We start from the raw sequence: 20,221 nt of genomic DNA, 5'->3' as shown, positions 1-20,221 counted from the left end.
TTCACAGACTTCCCCAGAGACTCCTGCTTTGCTTTCATTGGCTAGACTTGTACATTACTGTAGCCAAGCTGTAATAGGAGCTGAGAAGTGGTTTTATTGTTTAAGCCCTCTTGCAAAGTTGGGGTTTTACTTGGAAAACCCCAGACACAGAAGTGGTTTTATTGTTTAAGCCCTCTCTCAAAGTTGGGATTTTACTTAGTTGGAGTTTTTCTAAGTAAAGCCCCAACTTTGGGAGAGGGCTTAGACAATAGAAGTACTTCTGTGCTAAGTAAACGAGAGGGCAACAGGTATTATATAGGTTACTTGAGGTCACTGCCACACCTAACTATCCAGAAGACCTCCCACAATCTGTGGTTTCCACTGTCAGAATTTACTTCCTCTGAGTGTGTGTGCAGTTGAGAAGCTCATGGTTTGAACCTGATCATTGTAGCACAATGTTATTCATACCTTGGTTATTATGCCATTCAACACTGCAGTTAAGTTGGAAAAAGATTTCGTGAAATAAATTAGTTCCCCCTTTTCAAGCATTTGCCAATTTTTCAGTCCTAAAAATGCTGGAAAGGAATGAAAAATACTTTTCTTGATTATCAGGGAATTCCTGGTGTCAGTACGTTTTCTAAAATATGGCCCATAATCTGTTTTGACTTATGGACTAATTATCAACAATCCACTGGACCCTCCACCTTTTCATTTCCCATTTGCTACTAAAAATAACAACTAATTAAAAAGATGCAGCACTTGCAGTCAGGTACCATGGAAGAACATCAGGCTGTTGCCTGGATTTTAGGATGACGAAGGCATCAGTGCCTTGTACCTGCCAGGAGCAACTGGACTATCTTGCACGCTTGTATCTCACCCCTGGTGGTCCACAGGATTCTCTGGAAAGTCCACTGCTTGGAGTTATCCTGTGTAATGTTTCAGGTGCTGGGTTGGATCCGCAATGGAGAGTCCATGTTAAATGCCGGACTTATCACAGCCAGCTCGTTACAAGAGGCAGAGCAGCTCCAGCGAGAGCACGAGCAGTTCCAGCATGCCATTGAGGTAAGGGCGCTGGGCCTGCCTGTGTGTTGGCTCTTTCATTCCTCAGGACAAACATCCTGAATCCCCCAACATGGCACTGACCATGGGAACCACATGGGGCTGGCTTGGTAAAGACGACTCAGAGGACCCAAATTGACAACGCTTCTAAGTCTGCAGCTGATTGCAGGAAAGGGAAACAGTGTGGTGCCACGGTGAGGTGAGGATCTGCATCCCAGCCAGGCAGCCTCGCTGCAAGGATCCCAAAGGTCTCGGAGGCCAGGGGGTTCCTGTTGTTCTCCTGTTGTAGGAGCCCTGGCAAGATGCACTTTCTCTGATCTGGAACAGCTCAGAACCAAGGAGCCCACATTGCAGTCTCAGCTGAGGTTTTCTGATCTTGCTGGTCTCTTAAGCACATTTCTGCTATGTTACCAACCTCAACCAAGCAGAGAGCTCAGCAAGACCAGGTGTATATCATGAATTCACTATCAGTCAGTAAACCATGCCGACAGCAAAACTCCTCAGATTCCTGCTTAAAAGCAGCCTTGTTCACCTTGACAAGGGTCACTGCCATGCCAGAACTGTCGCAAAATGACTCAGGCCAATTCCAGGCCTGATCCAATTCACTGTCAGCATGTGGACTAATTATTTTTATTTTTTGGTATGGGTAGGGCACATGGGTCATGGTTCTGATTGGTAGTGGCGAGGTAATGTCAAAGGAAAAAGAACATTTGATTACAGAAATGTTATCTCCTGCTCTGCTCACATACATGTTGTCAGCCAGAGAAGAAAGCTATAGAAGTTGCCACTAATTTATTCCCTGGATTAATTTATTGTCAACTGTTTGGTGCCATTGGACACGCATTAACACCTCTTCCTGAGGTGCAAACTCTGGGCATCTGTATACTGTGCCAAGGGATTTCTAGTAATTAAATTGCAGGTAATAAATCACTGTGTCTGGGTAAAGGATTAGAATATATTGTATATAGTGTTTTATGGGATCATTTGTACTTTTTCAGGCGAAATGAGAGGTTTTGCTATTGTTTAAAAAAAATCTGTGTCCTTAGAGACCTGTGCTCTCCCTGACCACGCCCTCCCTTGGCTCTACGGCCTCACTGGAGAGAAGCTGACCTCTCAGCCCATCCTGGCTCTTCTAGTGAAGACAGCTGAGCAAAATCCTACTGCATTTGCCATGCCATTTGCATAGATTTATCAGATGGCATGGACCTCCAGAGAACACAGTTGTTTCATTCTTAGCTTTTTGTTTTTTCTTTCCTTTTTAAAATCAATAGTTCTTGAAAACTTTTCACTGGAGTCCAGAGTTTAAGTTGCAAGTGAAAATAAAAAGCATTCACTCTGGCCACCTTTTCTCTGCTTGTTCATTTGCTTCCAGCAGCTATTATGAGAAGGATCAACAGGAATAATAAACTTGGAACATTTCAACCACTTCTTTGGCTGTTAAGGGTCTTTCCTGCTATTTCTCAGACTAAGAACCCTACAACCGAGACCCATTCTGGGAGGTCCTGATGAATTTCATCCTTCATTAGCTAATTTAAACATAGATCTAGTTGTTTCTGGGCATAAAACCTTTTTTGCTAAACTGTCTGCTGTGCTTTTAGAAGCATCCTAGTGAGTATTAACTGCAGGTATTTCCACAAAATCACGAAGAACAGAGTAACTGTAGCCATCCTGGTTCCTTTCTAGTCAGTGGGGACACTGACAAATAAGCCTTCCCTTTTGTTCTCTGTCTCTAGAAAACACATCAGAGCGCGCTGCAGGTGCAGCAGAAGGCAGAAGCCATGCTACAGGCCAACCACTACGACATGGACATGATCCGGGACTGCGCCGAGAAGGTGGCGTCTCACTGGCAGCAGCTCATGCTCAAGATGGAAGATCGCCTCAAGCTCGTCAACGCCTCTGTCGCTTTCTACAAAACCTCAGAGCAGGTCAGGGGAGAGGTTCCCTTCCTTGAACTCCACTGATACTTTATTTTGAGCTTAATTTATTGGACAACTCAATCATTGTTAACGTGTTCATCGTTATTGAAACAGTCAGTTGCCAGTCAAGCAGGGAAAAGGCATTCTGGAGTTAAAATTATTCCTGTGTACCTTAGATGTCAAAGATAATAAGCTAGAAAGTAGCTGAGAAGACACCTCTCTTCTTGTCATTTAAACATAGGACCTGAAGCACATTAGAGAGAGACAGGATATTTGCTTTGGTTTTGTTCTCGTTCTGAAAAGTCTGCCTGCTTTTGACCCTGTAGTTGTTCTCCAGCCAGGTAGAGCCCATGGCTCCTTCTTATGGTCTTGATCCTCCTGACAGCATCTTCATCCGCAGAGCCTGACTGAAAGGGCTTTCCAGGGATACCAGTCGGCAGTGGCAGATGCCAAGTCTGAGCCTCAAACTTTTCCTGCTCACAGGTCTGCAGCGTCCTCGAGAGCCTGGAACAGGAGTACAAGAGAGAAGAAGACTGGTGTGGCGGGGCGGATAAGCTGGGCCCAAACTCTGAGACGGACCACGTGACGCCCATGATCAGCAAGCACCTGGAGCAGAAGGAGGCATTCCTGAAGGTAGGGGCAGCGCTGCGGGCCAGTGCACCCATCAGAGGCTTCCTGCCTGCCAGGCGCACGTGGCACAGTCATCGCTTCCCAAGGGAGCCTGCCCCACACCTCTTGCCTGCTGTGGAATGTAACAGGGGCAGTGTCGCATCAGTGAGAAGTCAGCTGAAGAAAGAAAACCTTAAAATCCTTTTCATGTGCGATTGCCTTGTCTTTCTAGTTTTCACAGGGAAATAGCTAAAAATCTGTATGAATAAGGATTGGTTGGAAGTCACAATACCAGGTGATGCTGGAGACAGTGATTGATTGATTGATTGATTTGGTGAAAAACAATACCTATAGCTTAAAATAATCTTCCTTTGGAGACTCAGCCTCCTCATTCCCTTCATAGGGAATGAAGATTGCATCTCAGAAGAGGTGTAAGCACGGCATGGAGTGGACACAGTGCGAGCGCCACACGGCTTGTGGTGGCAGTCGCTGATACCTACTCAGGAAACGCTTCGGACAAGAGAAATGTGTCACATGCAGACCAGGCTGGGAGTTTTCTCTCTGAGAAGCTTTAAATGAGGAATTTTTCAAGACTGCTTTTTCTTTTCTTTTTTTTTTTTTTATTTTTTTTATTTTAATTCAGAGAGAGGGTCTCACTCTGTCACCCAGGCTGGAGTGCAGTAGTGCAATCACAACTCTCTGAAGACTTGAACTTCCTGGGCTTAAGCGGTCCTCCCACTTCAGCCTCTTTAGTAGCTGGGACTACAGTGCTCTGTCATATTTTTATAAATGTCACATTTAGTCATACATAGTCACAGACGTGCTTTGGAACAGTTAAATTTTTCAAAGTAGTTGAAACATTTAGCAACATTTGGTGCTGAATGTTCTATGTTGCATTCTTGGGCCCTTACAGAATTTCTGAGGCTCTGCTTGTTATCACCACCCAGACCCATTAAAAGTAGGGGTGGTGGTCACTTTTCCTCCTTACCTTCTCATTGCTTCAGCGTTCTCACCTCTCTGACCACTTTCCTGTTGCACTTAACACTTTCTGTGTTTTTTTCTGAAGTCCGTCATCTGACAGAGTTATTGTTTAGTCTGGGAGGATAAATTGTGACTCTTTGGAAATTATATCTGGTAACTTACTTTGTGCTCCCACCACAGTGATTTTCTTTTTAAGCAAGCTCCCGGGGTGAAAAAACCATCACAGTTTCCACGGTCATTCGTTATAACTACGTCAACACCTTTTTAAAGCCCCTGCCCCCAACATGTCCGTACTGCTTAAGTTTACCAAATGCTGACCGCTGTTAGGATTTCGAGGTGGAATCATTAGAATTTTCCCCTCTTTGTCCAGGATCTGTTTAGTATGAAAGAAAAATGAATGCCACTTAGTTCATATAATTAAGATAGCTATTTAGGTAAAATTACAAAACAAAAATACAGGTGGTCCTCAAGTTACGATGGTTTGACTTGTGATTTTTGGACTTGTTGGTGTCAGTGCGCTGTGCATTCAGTAGAACCTGTACGTCAAATGCTATACAACCATTGATATTCACTTTCAGTGCAGCATTCAATAAATTACATGGGATAGTCAACATGGGATTATAAAATAGGTTTTGTTTTAGATGATTTTGCCCAACTGCAGGCCAGGGTAACTGTAGGCTTAAATCGAGCACTTTTAAGGTAACTAGGCTAAGTTAAACTGTGATGTTGAGGAGATTAGGTGCAATAAACTCATTTTTGACTTATGATTTTTTTGACTTACAAGGGGTTTATCAGGATAAGTCAAGGAGCATCTGTAATCACAAGCCTTTTTGGATCCCTTTGTTCAACTAGAATTTTGTGGTGTTTGTATATAGGATATTTAAGTACCTTTTTATTATGGGAATTTGAAGATATGTACAAAACGAGAGAGAAAGGATTCTCCTCCTATTTTACTCCTCACCCAACTTTTCTGATTATCAATATATGGGCATATATCTACCTTCAGTGGATTATTTAAAATTCTAGATATATCATTTTATTTGTGAATTTAAACATTAAATTCTCCCTTTCAGAAATACAAATAAAATACCATTATCATATCTTTAAAATTATAGTAATTCTTTAATATTATCTGAAATCCAGCATTGTTAAAATTTTTTTGATTGTTCTGTAAATGTCTTTTTTTTTTTTGAGACAGGGTCTTGCCTTGTCAACCAAGCTGGAGTGCACTGGTGTGATGATAGTTCACTGCAGCTTTAGACTCCTGGGCTTAAGTGATCGTCCCACCTCCGCCCCCCTAGGAGCTAGGACTACAGGCACTTGCCACCACACCTGGCTAATTTTTGTATTTTTTTGTAGTAATGGAGTCTCCTTATGTTGCCCAGCCTGGTCTCAAACTCCTGGGCTCAAGTGATCCTCCCACCTTGGCCTCCCAAAATATTGGGATTACAGGTGTGAACCCCCACACCTGGCCTATAAATGTCTTTTTATACATGGTTTTAATTAAAATTCAAACAGGATCCACATATTGATTTGGTTGGGTATGTCTTTTGAATCACGTTTAATCTAAACAATACTCCCTCCTTTCATTACTATTTATTGAAGAAATACGTTCCTCAGATTGAGGCATTTCCCCCATTCCAGATTGGTAATTACATCCTGTGGGGTCATTTAGCACCATCCACAATTTGTAGATTTTTGTTAGGTTGTGAGCCTTGATGAGAGCTGGTTTGAAAGGCGGCGGTGGGGGCGATGGTGGGGGAAGAAAGAGAGGTGGGGGTGAGAGAGAGAGAGCGAGCGAGAGCAGGCGAGCTTGGAAAACCTTGCCAGTGGTGCTTGTACTTCCTATGGGGTTACTCAGGAGACACATAATGTCTAGTTCTCTCTTTTGTCTCTGTGATTGGTAAGAAGATTGGTCAGTGGTTCAAGTATGGTGAGTGCAGTTCATCCCTCTGTACTTCCCATCAGCCTTTCAGCTAATGGGGTTAGTACCCAGTGGTAATAACTGTTTTTTAGGAATTGCAAAATGGTGATACTCTAATTCTACCATTTCCTTTGGCCTCGATTAGCTAGAATTATTCCCTCTCAGCTATTTGGTTATTCTAAAATAGAGTTTGTCCAGAAAAGGCAGAGTAAATGCTTGCTTGATCCTTTTTATTTGCCATTTTCAGGATAATGAATTGTTGCTATAGCAACTTCTACATATGACTTTTTTTTAGTATCATCATGGATTTAAATATATTTGGTGTGTTTCAAAGCAGTCACTGTCATTTATCTTTTAACACGCAGCTCATCCTATCCATAGGAGCCCTTTCAAGACAGGTTGCTTAGCCGTCCTTAGCCATCACCCTCGTAGTCTTCAGCGTCTTCCTTGTTGTTTGGTTTGACAGCGTATTAGTCCATTCTCATGCGCTATGAAGAAATACCTGAGAATGGGTAATTTATAAAAGAAAGAGGTTTAGTTGACTCACAATTCCATAGGACATGGGAGGCCTCAGAAAACTTACAGTCACTGCAGAAGGGAAAGCAAACATGTCCTTCTTCACATGGTGCGCAGGAAGTAGAAGAATGAGAGAAGTACAGGGTGAAGCAGGGAAAAGCCCCTCACAAAACCATCACATCTTGTGAGAGCTCACTTGCTGCACGAGAACAGCACGGGGGACCACCCCCATGATTCAGTCACCTCCCACGAGGTTTCTCCCCCTGACATGTGGAGATTACAATTCGGATTACAATTCAAGATGACATTTGGGTGGGAACACAGAGCCAGGCCATATCAGACAACTTGAAATTTCACACGAATCAGTAGAGACTCATGATGTGTTTTTCTCTTAATTGAAAAAAAGATAGCCTCGCTCCATCTACTGAAAAAGTCTGGAAACAGTGACCAACCCCAAAGCCCTGACCATCCCGAATGACTAGACTGTGGGCTCTAAATACCGTTTAACACTAGAAGGAGATAGAGCTCCTTGAAGAAAAGATTAATTCCAGACCCAAGACAGGAAATGCACAAGATGTTTCCAATTCACATATAATTAAAGGGTTTTTTCCTTACCTTCTTTGATTTTATATTTGTATTCTTTTATCTAAAACCCTTATTTTAAAATATGTGAATGAAACTGGTTTGGTTTATCCTGCTGCATAAACATAAACAATATTGTCAGTTACCACAATAACATCACATAACAAAGTTTCAACCAGGGTTGGCAAATTCTGAACTGAGGGCTAAATTGGGCCACATTGATACAGTTTACCTGTCACCTGTGGCTGCTTTCATCTGTTGTTTGTTTGAGTAGTTGTGACGGAGAAACAGACTGTATGACCCCCCCAAAACTGAAAATGTTTACTGTCTACCCTATGTAGAAATCCAGGCACAGCCCAGCTGAGTTCTGCAGCTCAAGGTCGCTCCTTAGGCTGTGATCCAGGGGTCAGGCCAGATGTGCAAACCTCTCTAGACTGGACGGAGACAGGGCTTCCCTTCCTCCGTGACCATAAGCCAGGGACTGCCCTCTGTTTCCTGCCCCATGGGCCTCTCTATAGGGCAGAATGTAGCAGCAGGTGTCATCAGAGCAAGGGCTTCAGGAGAGAGAGATTTTTTTTTTAATTGAATTAGGTTTTATCCTATGCATTTTCTAAACCAGAAGGTGGCCAGATAAATATTTTAGGTAAAGACATATGTTAGAGTCCAGTGATGTGTACTCCAAATACACGTTTGTAGAAGTCAAATTAGGAACACATTGCTCTCCATTGTTTTTTAGGCTTGCACCCTTGCTCGGAGGAATGCAGACGTCTTCCTGAAATACCTGCACAGGAACAGCGTGAACATGCCAGGAATGGTGACGCACATCAAAGCTCCTGAACAGCAAGTGAAAAGTGAGTAGAGCTGGGAGTCTTCAGGGGTGGCCCAGTGCATGCCTGGCAAGAGACAAAAGGAGCCTGCATGATGTGTTCTGAACTCTCAACTTCAGTTTCATTTTAAATGTCCGTTTCATGTTAATGAAGTCCTTACTAATGATCTTAGTTTAATAATAAAAAGATTAAACAAATTTATAGGCTGATATTATATTGAATAGGTTGATAATTTATTGAATAAGTTGAAGAAGATAAACAGGGAGAAAATGCAAATTCAGGATGATATTTACTGACATTGGCTATTTTGTTAAAGTAAGTAAAAAATAAATAGGGGGAAGGGAAAACCAGAGTTATCTATAGGCAAAGTATTTTTAAAAGCTCAAATAGAGAAAATACATCCCAATTTTATCACTGTATTGTTATTTTTGTATACTTAAGGCATAGTTAATAAAAACAAATTGAAAAATAATATATAGGTTATATCATTTGAGTGTAAAAACCTGTAAAACCATGTTTGTGTGTGTCTGTGTGTGTGTGTTTAGAAAAAGGTCTGGGAAAACGTACACTAAATTGTAATAGGATTGATGTGGAAGGAAAATGGATAAAGAAACTAAGGCACAAAGCAAGTAACTTTGACCGGGGCTACATAGCCTAAGTTTAGTTTTATAGGAAAAAAAATTGTGATAATCAGTTAGCAAATGATTCATCTCACACTTTTCAAAACAATATGATTGGCAAAAACTTTCTACATTACATTCTACTGTCTGCTCATCTGATTCATCTATTAGTTGTCACAAAATAATTTTGTTACACCACTATAATTCTCTAAGTTCTATCAGTAAAACATATTTATTGATGGGCTTTTTCTTCTGGAAAAATGTGCAACTCACAAAAGCAACCGTTTTTCTGCATGAATAAGTCTTCTGGGCCAGCAAGTTATTTGCATTGATAATTGGTTTACTTGGCTCATTTCCTGTAGAAATAAGTTCACCCATCTCTCAATATTGCTTTTATTTGTTGGTTGTGTCCTGTCTTTTCTGATTGAAGATATTGTGGTCCTTTTTAGGTTGCACTAGTTTGACACACGTTTTTGTGTGAGAGGGAGACTGTTTCGTTTATTCCCTCGTTAGATCTTCATTATGCCTTTGCTGTTGTATATCCTAATGTTGGATGCTGTGAAGAATTAAAATAGAAGTGTTCTGTTTCCCTCAGAGCCTGCTTGGGGGTGAAAGGTTTATTTATGCTCGAGTCAGTGCACTAAGTTCCTGTAAGAGTAATGGTGGCAGAAAAGACAGTCTAACCCCAAGGCATAGGCAAGGAGGAGTCTCAGACCACGTGGTCAGAGGACCCCCCCAGGAGCTTGAGGAAGCCCCATATCCAAGAGGGCGCTTAGCACTGTTTGCTGCTCACTTGCCCAAAATTAGTACTGGCTCAGGCAGAGACTGTGGAAATGAGAGACTAGAAAAAATGCGTTATCTCGTATTCATTTTCATGTGCAATATTTTCATGTAAGTGATAGCTTAATTTTTTAGCAGACTTCAGATTTCAAAGTTTTAATTTATCTCACTATACTAGTTTACCTCTTCAGTGGAGTAAAAATAACAGCATGACCACTGGTACCTGGGGGATAGTTGGCAGTGTCTAAAGGCATTTTTTATTGTCATCAAAAATGATGACACCATATTGTCACCATAAGAATATGGTGGTATTTAGGGTGATAATGGTAGAGATGGAGAAAAGTCAATAAATATGGGGTTCATTTTGGAGGTAGTATTGAGAGAGTCTGTTGTTAGCCTGGATGTAAATGCTGCTCTTCTGTTCTTACTTATCACAAAGTACAGCCTGCTAGGAACTCAGTAAGTATTTGTGGAAAACTTCCTATATTAATGGTTTTCCAGTGTAATAAAGTTACCGGGAACCCTTTATTTGATTTGCAGTTTCAGTCTTGGGAATTTTTTTCTTAAGTTTTTTGTTTGTTTCATAAACTTCTAGAGCAAAACAGACTTAGTGTCAAAAACTCAAAAAGTGTACAAATACATATGTTAGCTAATTCCTTAGCTACTGGTAACCACTGTCAAGACTTTTGTGCAACCTGTCTGTGCATGTAAATGTAAATATGTAGAGAAATACAAACGTATATTTCACTCACCCATCCCACTTTTTAATTTGTTACAAAAATGGGACTATATTACCTTGCAACTTGCATCTTTCACTTAATAATATATCTTAGTCATCTTTCTGTGTCAGAATTTAAAGATCTGCTGTTCTTTTTAATACCCAGTATAGCATTTCCGAAGTTAATTTGACCTGTCCCTCAATTGATGGGTCATACATTGCTGCCTATTTTCCACTGTTCTAACCAGCGCTTCAGTGTTCCAACTTCTTTGTACAAACAGTTTTGAATAGTTGTGTGAGCACTGTTCATCTGAAAGTTAAATTCCCAGTTCAAAGGTATGCATGCGCCTTTTCAGTGTCATTCCCTGGGGTCATCATACTCAGTTTTTCTCCCTCCCTAGTAAAGGATCATGATTACCTGTTCCCTTACTCTTTCCAACACTGGATCTTACCCGTCTACCAGGAAAGCAGTGAAAGATGGTCTCATTGTTTGAGGTTAAATGTGTTCCTGTATATTTAGTGACTGTATTTTTTAAATTGTGAACTTCATATTTATAGGCTTTGCTCATTCTTCTAAAGAATTGTTCATCATTTTTCTGTTGACTATTCTATGTCATATGTTCCCAATGCTTAAAAATTTTTTGTCTGTGCACCAGTTTTTGGTGGTTCTTGTTTGGTTATGACATTTTAAATGTTTGTGTCATGAGGTTTGTTTTTTTTTTTCTTGCCTTTATAGCTTCATGCTTCTCTGCTTCCCCACTTCATGTCCTTTCCTCTCCTAAGGGGTTATGGTTTTGTATTTTGTTTTTGTTTGTTTTTTTAGACGGAGTCTTGCCCTGTCGCCTAGGCTGGAGTGCAATGACGTGATCTTGGCTCACTGCAACCTCTGCCTCCCAGGTTCAAGCAAGTCTCCTGCCTCAGCCTCCCAAGTAGCTGGGACTACAGGCACCTGCCACCATGCCCTGCTAATTTTTGTATTTTTAGTAGAGACAGAGTTTCACTATGTTGGCCAGGCTGGTCTCAGACTCCTGACCTCAGGTGATCCACCCATCCGCCTCAGCCTCCCAAAGTACTGGGATTACAGGCGTGAGCCACCGCGCCTGGCCTGGTTTTTCTTTTTTTTTTTAATCCACCCTTGTTGATTATTACTCCACTATTTTGACACAACCTTTAATCTGTATAAAACTCCATCTACACAAGGTTTTAATAGTCTTGAAAAAAAATGCTGAATTTTTTTCAGCCATTGTCGAATTGCATATTATAAAATTGTGCATTATGTCGAATTCATATTACAAAATACACATATCCCACGAATCCATCCAGCCGGAGGTATTACAGACTGACCTTAAATTTCCAGTGGTCTCTTTATCGTAAGATGGTCAAATGGAGGTGAGAGTGAGAAGAGGTCTGGTCGACATGCTCACTGAGACAGGAAAGCAGTGCGATTCTTTATTTATCGTGCTGTCTTGCCATGGCATTTGCATAAAAGTCTAAATAAAAATGAGTGGAATTTCGCGGGTGTTTTAATTGATTGCAAGCACCAACATACATCATTTTCTTTTTTCTCTCAGATATCTTGAATGAACTCTTCCAACGGGAGAACAGGGTATTGCATTACTGGACCATGAGGAAGAGACGGCTGGACCAGTGTCAGCAGTACGTGGTCTTTGAGAGGAGTGCCAAGCAGGTCAGTGCACACCTGGTGCCCAGCCTCCCCCCAAACTCCCGTGCTCACACCTGTCTCCACAGAGAGGCTGAGCTTGACATTTCCGCCATCTTGAAAACCACTTTCTAATGACAAACAGTATAGCCTTCTAGTTAAGTTTGTTATAAAAAGAAAACCCCACAGTCTGGTAAAAGCATGTCACTCAGTGATTTTGACCCTCAGCAAGTGTGCCTTCCCCTACTGTCTTTACCTCATCTCTAAGACAGCAAAGTACAGGTAATAATGACGAGGATTATTTAAAAATTATTGGGGAATCTTGGTTCTGTACTTAGGTAAATATGATGGATTTTTTTTTATATTGATGTATTTATATTTTCAAGACAAAGTTTTTATTTTTCCGATTAATCAAGTTAAAATTAAGTAGGAAATGTGACAGAATATCTTTCTTTTTCTGTTTCTTTTTTTTTGAGACAGAGCTTTGCTCTTGTTGTCCAGGCTGGAGTGCAATGGCACGGTCTCAGCTCACTGCAACCTCTGTCTCCCAGGTTCAAGCGATTCTCCTGCCTCAGCCTCCCAAGTAGCTGTGATTACAGGCGTCCACCACCACGCCTGGGTAATTTTTATGTTTTCAGTGGAGATGAGGTTTCACCATGTTGGCCAGCCTGGTCTCGAACTCCTGACCTCAGGTGATCTGCCTACCTTGGCCTCCCAAAGTGCTGGGATTGCAGGCGTGAGCCACCACACCTGGCCCAGAATTTCTAATAATTTAGTATAGTCAAAAAGTGTTGACGTATCAAGGGAGTACATTTGGAGTATCCCCTTCTTAAGTCATTTTGGGATGAAGTGCTTCTTCCTGTATCATCAGTCATGGAAGAAGATCATTTTATTGTAAAATCTGACCCCGTCTTAAATATTAAGATTCCTGTCACTTCTGTTTTGCCTTAATGGTAGCTTAAGAATCCGTAAACTTTCATCCAGAATTTGGGGGGTCTGGAGGGAAGCACAGGGGAGAAGGTGATTCCCCCAGCGTCTGTGTGTGGCCCGGCCCTGGTCTGGGTGCCTTAAAGTCCCCCAGGGCAATTTTGTGATGACAGTTGGTGTTGACCCACATTCTGACCACGACACGGACCCATTTTCTGAATCCAGCTTGCAACCTCATATGCAGCTGATCCAGAGCAGGCATTGGATACATGCTTTTTAGCTGAAGAAAAATTAACTTTCTTAGCAGAGGTTTCCCACTTAAGGAACAGCTTTTGTTCCAATCTGAAAAATGTAAGTCTCGAAGGACGCTGCCCATGCTCAGAACTGCTCAGTTCCCAGAGTTAGATGAACTGGGTTCCTAGGCCAGGGATCTGGCGCCCCACCTTGGTCCTTCTCTCCTCCTGGTGACGTTCCAGGTGTAGCCAGCATGTTCCCAACAGCCAGGTGGCATGCAGTCACGTTTAGTAAATTATACTCTCTTAACATTTTATTAGACAGTTTAACCATATTTAAGATCATCGGAGGCCTGGTTAGATTTCTAATTAGAGATGGTTTCAGGTTCTTTTCTCACGTAACTTTATTATCTCTCTTGAAAGACAATCCCTCAGCTATAGAAAAGCAAAATTGTACGTAATTCTGTTGGCAGAGAAAGATAATGGAATGTATTGTTGCATTTTCCTAAAGTCCGCTTATTCACCAAAAATAAAATCCTGAAGTGCGTGCTGTTGCAGGTGGTGCCCCGTCTGCCTTCCAGCCGTTCTGCTTCTGTTCACTGTCACAATATGCAGCGGATACCCAGTGCTTTCGCAGACCGTCCTCCAGGGCTCTTGCTGATCTTGCCTTGGCGCAGGCCCCTCCCGCCTGCTGGCCACCCACCCCAGGCCTCGCTGCTCTCCTTCCTATCTCCCACTCTAGTCATTGCCTTTCTTGGCGCTCATTTTTGGCTTGTTCTTATCTCTCTTTCCTCTTCTGTCTTTTCTGTGTGCTGTCTCCCAGCCCGGGCCTCCATTTCTGGTCTCCGGATTCACAAATCCCAGTTACATCCTTGACATCACTCCACAGTGACTTTATGAGAAGCAGAACTGCACTCTCGGTTCCCTGTCTCCGTGTCCCTCTTGTCTTACTTGTTGTTAGAAACAACTAGGTGTGGTGTTCTCAGTTCCCTCTTCCCCGCGCCCCGCCTCCTCCTTCGCTCCTCGCTCCTCGCTCCTGCACCAGGTCCAGGAGGCGCAGACCTCTGGGTTTCTCAGCCCCATCCTGTCGTATCCCGTCCTGCTTCCCACTGCTGCCCTGGCCATGTCCCCTTGCCCCTCTGCTCCAGGGCGCTCCCCAGGGCGGCTGCCTATCCTCTCTCTCCACTCTAGTCCCTTCCTGAAAAAGGCTCACAGTAGTGGTTTCTTTCATTGTACTTTTATTATGCCTTTAGGTTCATGGTTACAAGAAACTCAAACTATTTTTTTTTTTTTTTTGTGGGAGTGTAAATTAGTTCATTACGACAGTATGGCAGTTCCTCAAGGATCTAGAACCAGAAATACCATTTGACCTAGCAATCCCATTATTGGGTATATACCCAAAGAATTATAAATCATTCTACTATAAACTCATGCACACGTATGTTTATTGAAACACTATTCACAATAGCAAAGACTTGGAACCAACCCAAATGCCCATCAACAATAGACTGGATAAAGAAAATGTGGCACATATACACCATGGAATACTAAGAAACTCAAACTTTTTATTGTTGCGACATAAGTGATACCATTATAACCATCTAGAATGTCCTTTTTAAAAATTTTGTAATTGTGGTCAGACTTCAGTTTTATTTAAGAAACTTGCCTCTCTGGAAGGGAATGCTTCTCGATGCTGCCAGCCTTGGTTTGTGATTTGACCTTTAAATGAGGTGCTCGGGGCTTTGGGCTCCTCTCAGGAGTGTGTAGCCCTCTGACTCCATTCATTCCTTCCCCTTCCAGGCTTTGGAATGGATCCATGACAATGGCGAGTTCTACCTTTCCACACACACCTCCACAGGCTCCAGTATACAGCACACCCAGGAGCTCCTGAAAGAGCACGAGGAGTTCCAGATAACTGCAAAGGTGGGTTCAGAGTGTACTTTGTATAGTGGCCTCTAAGTCGAAAGTGAGTCTTCAAAAATATCGTAAAGAAATACCTCATGAGATTGGAGAAAAGGATGACCCAGTGGGCTGTTCCACATTAACTGGAGGATGCTTCCTCCTTCCGTTCACGTGTGTCCCTCCGTGTCCTCCACCTCCTCCTTTCATCTGTGTCCTTTGTCCCTCTGATGTCTGTGAATACGGCCATCTCTCTCCTTTTCTTCCTTGTCCTTCCCATTATTCCCTTCTACACTTTCCCCTTCCTGTTTACTTCTCTAAGATGTTTTCTGAGGACTTGCTATTTTTATGAAACACTATTTGGTGTCCCCAAGCTGACCTTTATGTATTCTTGGGGTGTTTTCTTCCCTACACCTGGGGGTGTTTCACCGTCTTTAGATGGTGAAAACTGTCACAGTCGTGTTGCTCACGCTCAGTTCAGCCTGCAGTTGTCTCTGTTTTATGGTTGGCAGAGTCTGTGTCATCGCCTCTGTTAGTGCTTGTTCAGAGGTGTCTAAAACTTGAGGCATTTTCATTTTTCTCCTGAAAATAAAAATAAAATTATGAAATTGAATTATCTTTATGGCATATGCCATATGTGTGAGTAAATATGGCTTTTTGAGGAAGAATATAAGAATCTGCATATTGACCTGAATGTTGTCCCAATTAAGGCTTATACCTGCAGAGGCTGAGTCCTTCCAAGAACTCACAATAGTTTTGAGGCTCTTTTCAAGTCACCATTACAACCTGTGGGGTTGTTGTTTTTCAAAGTCTGAGTATACGTCCTTTGTAGTATTTTCTGAAGTGCCTCTATTGTTGATGACAGATTTCGAGTTTTTGGAAAAATCTGACAATTATTTCCAATGTATAAGAGTGGGAAATAAATAAGTGGGATAATATTTTTGGTTAAAAAGAAGTGTTTCTATAAAGTAGCAAGATTGGTTATCTCCTGTGGCCCCTACCCTGGCTTTGGAAACATAACAGGAATTTTTCAATCATGTAGAGAGAGGACAGCTACTTTGTATTATATTTATTTGTCCATGTTTATGTTTTCTGTTACTGTTACTGACTCCTCCTGCTCTTCTTTGCCACCCTCTGCTCCTGGTCCCCAAAGCTCTCCTTTCCCTCGGCCCTGAGGTGCTGGGCTCTCTCCTTTTCCACGGCTCCTATCCTGGACGCTCACACAGGCAAGCAGGGCTGCAGAGAGACCAGGCATGGGGGGCGCAGCAAGAAGACCCGGCCCAGGGTGGGGGTGTGGTGAGCACTGGGGGAGGGCAGGGCGCAGGACCACGGGACAGTAGCTGCCCCCAGAGGCACAATGAGCTCTAAGGAGGGCCGCCCCACCCTCCCCTACAGGGAGGGATCATGGCTTTTCCTCCTCCACATACACACCTGGCTGGACAGTTTTCACTTTTTGTTAATATTTAGATATTACATAATAGTTATGCACATTATATGATCCGTATTTAGGGGCATGTGTGTGTCTGTGTGTGTATTAGACATGGGATCTTGCTCTGTTACCCAGGCTGGAATGCAGTGGCACCATAATGGCTCAGTGCATCCTCAAACTTCTGAGCTCAAGGGATCCTCTTCAAACTTCTGAGCTCAAGGAGGCTGAGGTGGGAGGATCGCTTGAGGCCAGGAGTTTGAGACCAGCTTGGGCAAGATGACAAGATCATGTCTCTACAAAAAGAATTTTTTTTAATTAGTTGGGCATGGTGGTGTGTGTGCCTAAAGTCCCAAGCTATGTTTGCTTATTTGAATATTGTTTGATTATAAAGGTATTAAGAAAATGCCTAACATCACATACCACACTCAAAGCTAGATTTAAGATTTGCCATCTTTCACCTCTGCTCCACTCTGCAGGCCATTGTGTATGGCCAGACAGCCTGCTCACTGCCCAGCTCCAGGGGCCATGCATGGGGGATGTGATGTGCACATGACTATTTGGAATTGAGTAACATGGTGGCCTGCTCCACTAATAAAGTGTATATGAAAGAATTTTTCCATTCCTGAATACTCCTTTTCCTCAAGTTTGATGTGTGGTTTTTGAAAGATTGGGCAATGACAGGCTTATTTTTATTCTTGTATTTTATAAGAAATGTCTAAAATTGTGAGTGATATATGACCTTTCTGATCCTCAGATATGTAGAACTGTTTCTTTTGTTGGGTTTATTGAATTGGTTATACCAGGAGGAACTGGTAGATTTTGAAAAGAACACCCCTCACCTTTCCTTTTCTTAGCAATCTTTTTCTTTGGTTTCTGACTGCCTTTCCCTTAATCAGAAAACACCTGCTTTGGTGTTTGGAGATGTCCTTTGATTTTTCATCATGAGCTAAGGCTCCCACACTTGCCTTCTGTCACCCGATCTTAGAATCTTCTAAGAAACCATTTTGCTTTTACTGTATAGAGAATTCTTAGCTCTGAAAGGAAAGTCTTTCAGTGCGCTTGTTACAATGTTATAACATTTTTAGTGTTGATGGAAATGAAGCTGGAAGGCTAAACAAGAGTCTCCCATCCCCGGCTCACTGAGACTCGGCTTGGTCCCTTTGCAGCTCTCAGTGCAGTCATTTCTCCACGGGTCTTGCAGGCACCACCTGCATCCAGGTTGTGGGTGTTTATTTAAGAGAGATTTCTGTCCTCACTCCAAACCTAGTGACGTAGGCTCTCTTGGAGTGAGGCCTGCAGATGAGCATTTGAACAGCTCACCACTTGATTTTTGCACACACTGAGGTCCGGAAGCCATTGCCTTACTGACGCCACAGCCTTCTTCCCATAGGGCTTCCTGTGGTCCTAATCACCAGCATCCGCAATGCCAAATGCCTTACTTTGTTAGAAAGTGTCTAACACCATTGAATTTCTGTCTAAGAACATGATGAGCAAAGCTCTCTTGAGCTTGTGGACTTAAGACTTCAATTTGCTTTTATTTTTCTCCAGTTCCTCGATTATGCCTACAGATGAAGTTGTTCAGTTAAAATGTTTATGTGCTTTTTAAGCACTGTAACAATCTCGAGAGATAACAAATAGAATAGGAATGAAAATCCTTATAATATCTCACTTTAAAAGATGTGAGAATTTTTTTTAATGATGTTTTCCAAGGTAAATGGCTTTGGAAAAAAAATTAAGTTGGATTTATATCTCACCTTGATACCGAGATAAATACCAGAAGAAGATTTAAATATCAGCAGTGGTACCTAATAGCACCAGAAGAAATAACAGGATATTTTTTATATCCTCGTATGGAGAAATTTGTCTAAATGACACAAAATCCAAACCCATGAAAGAAAAGGTTAATAAATTCACCTACACAAAAAATGTAAAACTTTACACAAGACAGTCCACCATAAGGAACATCTAAAGTTAAAAATCAAATAGAGAAGATATATAGGCAGCTCATGTCACAAAGGACTGATTTCCTAGTAAGAAAGAACTTTTACAAATCAATAAGAAAAAAAAAGACCAAGAAAATGGACAAAAGATATTAAACATGTGTCATAGCAAGGGAATAAATGGCTTTCACCATGAGATCATCAACTTTACTTAATATAAGAAAAGCGTACATCAAAACCACACTGAGTTCATTTCACCCAGTGGATTAGCCGAGATCAAAAAGGTGGACCCCATGCTGCATGGATGAGGCTCCGTTGCTGGGGGAGTGGAGCAGGGCAGCCCCTCAGAGGCCTCTGGTGGCATCTTCCTGCCCCCTCGCACTCCTGCCTGCTCACACTGCACTTCCTGTCTGCCCCAGCAGTTCCAGGTCTCACAATGTGTGTTACGGCAGCAGCACTCAGGCACGTGTCTAACCACCGGTCACGCAACTGATGGATTTCTTGCATTGTTGCCGTGGTAGACGGAATTTGGAAACAACATGGAGACCTATTGGTGGAGAGACATTAACTTACGTGCATCCACACAGTTCACATCCATATAGTGAAATATTACCCAGCTCTAACTAAACACAGGCGAGGACTTTAGTTCTGATCAGGAAGGACAACTAGGATGTGTTCAGTAGAAAATGCTAATACAGAGCAGTGTGTGTTGTATGCAAGTACATGTGTAAGAAATATGAGAGAGAAAAATACTTATGTACATTTGCGCACTTGCTTGTACATGCACATAAAATGTCTGAAGTGATAGCAAGAAGCTGGAAATTGGAACTGGTGACAGTGGAAGGTGGGGTGAGAAGAGTTTTTACTTTGTATCTTTTTTATCTTTGGAATTTTGAATCCTGTAAATGTATTTTAAAAATACCAATGCAAGTAAAAATATACTGAGATATTTTTAAAGTTCATAGGTTAGCAGATTTATGGTACTTAGTTTTTATCACACCATTCAGTTGCTCAATAATTCTTGTTTAATTTTGGCAAGCTGCATTATCTTTTTATCTTCACTTCTGTGTCCCCATCAGTTAAAACACTCAATAGCTTTCTTAACTCCTTAAAGATAGACATACAGGTAGTTTACAGTGCCCTCCACAGATGGCCCTTGTGGCAATGTAAGAGATGTTAGTGAAACAAGCAAAGATTTCTGGGCTGTGAAGGTGACGTTCTCACAGGAGAAGGACAGACGACGATTGTAAAAAATCACTTGCACCCTCTGTCAGAAGGCCATGCATGCTATGGGAAGCAGCAGAGCAGAAGAATAGGCAGGGAGGCAAGCTGCAGTTTAAGGGGGTCCAGGGAGGGCCCGCTAAGAGAGTGGCGTTTATTTGAGTAGAGACATGAAGGAGCCATAGGGATATCTGGGGGAGTGGCTTTCCAGGCAGAAGCATCAGTGCAGAGGCCCCAAGGAGGGTGCTGGCCTGGAGGGGTGAGTTGGTGAGCCACAGCTGGGAGACAGGGGTGCTGTTGGGTGGCTAGGGGCTGGCTGGAGTGTTGGGGTTATTTGTGTAGAGTCTGGAGGATCTTGATGGCTGACTTCACAGGTTACCCAGTGAATTATGGCTTAGAAC

General features: G+C 42.3%; 1 protein-coding gene across 6 annotated transcripts in view; it reads left to right on the top strand.

Moving 5' to 3' along the window:
• Positions 1-20,221, top strand: part of TRIO (trio Rho guanine nucleotide exchange factor) — a 365,950-nt gene that overhangs the window by 221,506 nt on the left and 124,223 nt on the right. For all 6 annotated transcript variants that reach the window (XM_031003167.3, XM_031003166.3, XM_055367588.2 and 3 more), the window contains 6 exons: positions 922-1,041; positions 2,772-2,963; positions 3,438-3,587; positions 8,303-8,417; positions 12,083-12,198; positions 15,132-15,254. In XM_031003167.3, coding sequence (XP_030859027.2) covers positions 922-1,041; positions 2,772-2,963; positions 3,438-3,587; positions 8,303-8,417; positions 12,083-12,198; positions 15,132-15,254 — 816 coding nt within the window. The remainder of the gene's footprint in view (positions 1-921; positions 1,042-2,771; positions 2,964-3,437; positions 3,588-8,302; positions 8,418-12,082; positions 12,199-15,131; positions 15,255-20,221) is intronic.

Source organism: Gorilla gorilla, chromosome 19 (genome assembly GCF_029281585.2).
Source record: "Gorilla gorilla gorilla isolate KB3781 chromosome 19, NHGRI_mGorGor1-v2.1_pri, whole genome shotgun sequence".
In the NCBI taxonomy this organism is placed as follows: domain Eukaryota; kingdom Metazoa; phylum Chordata; class Mammalia; order Primates; family Hominidae; genus Gorilla; species Gorilla gorilla.
The sequence above is the reverse complement of the archived record's forward strand: the minus strand, read 5'-3'. Positions and strand labels throughout refer to the sequence as shown.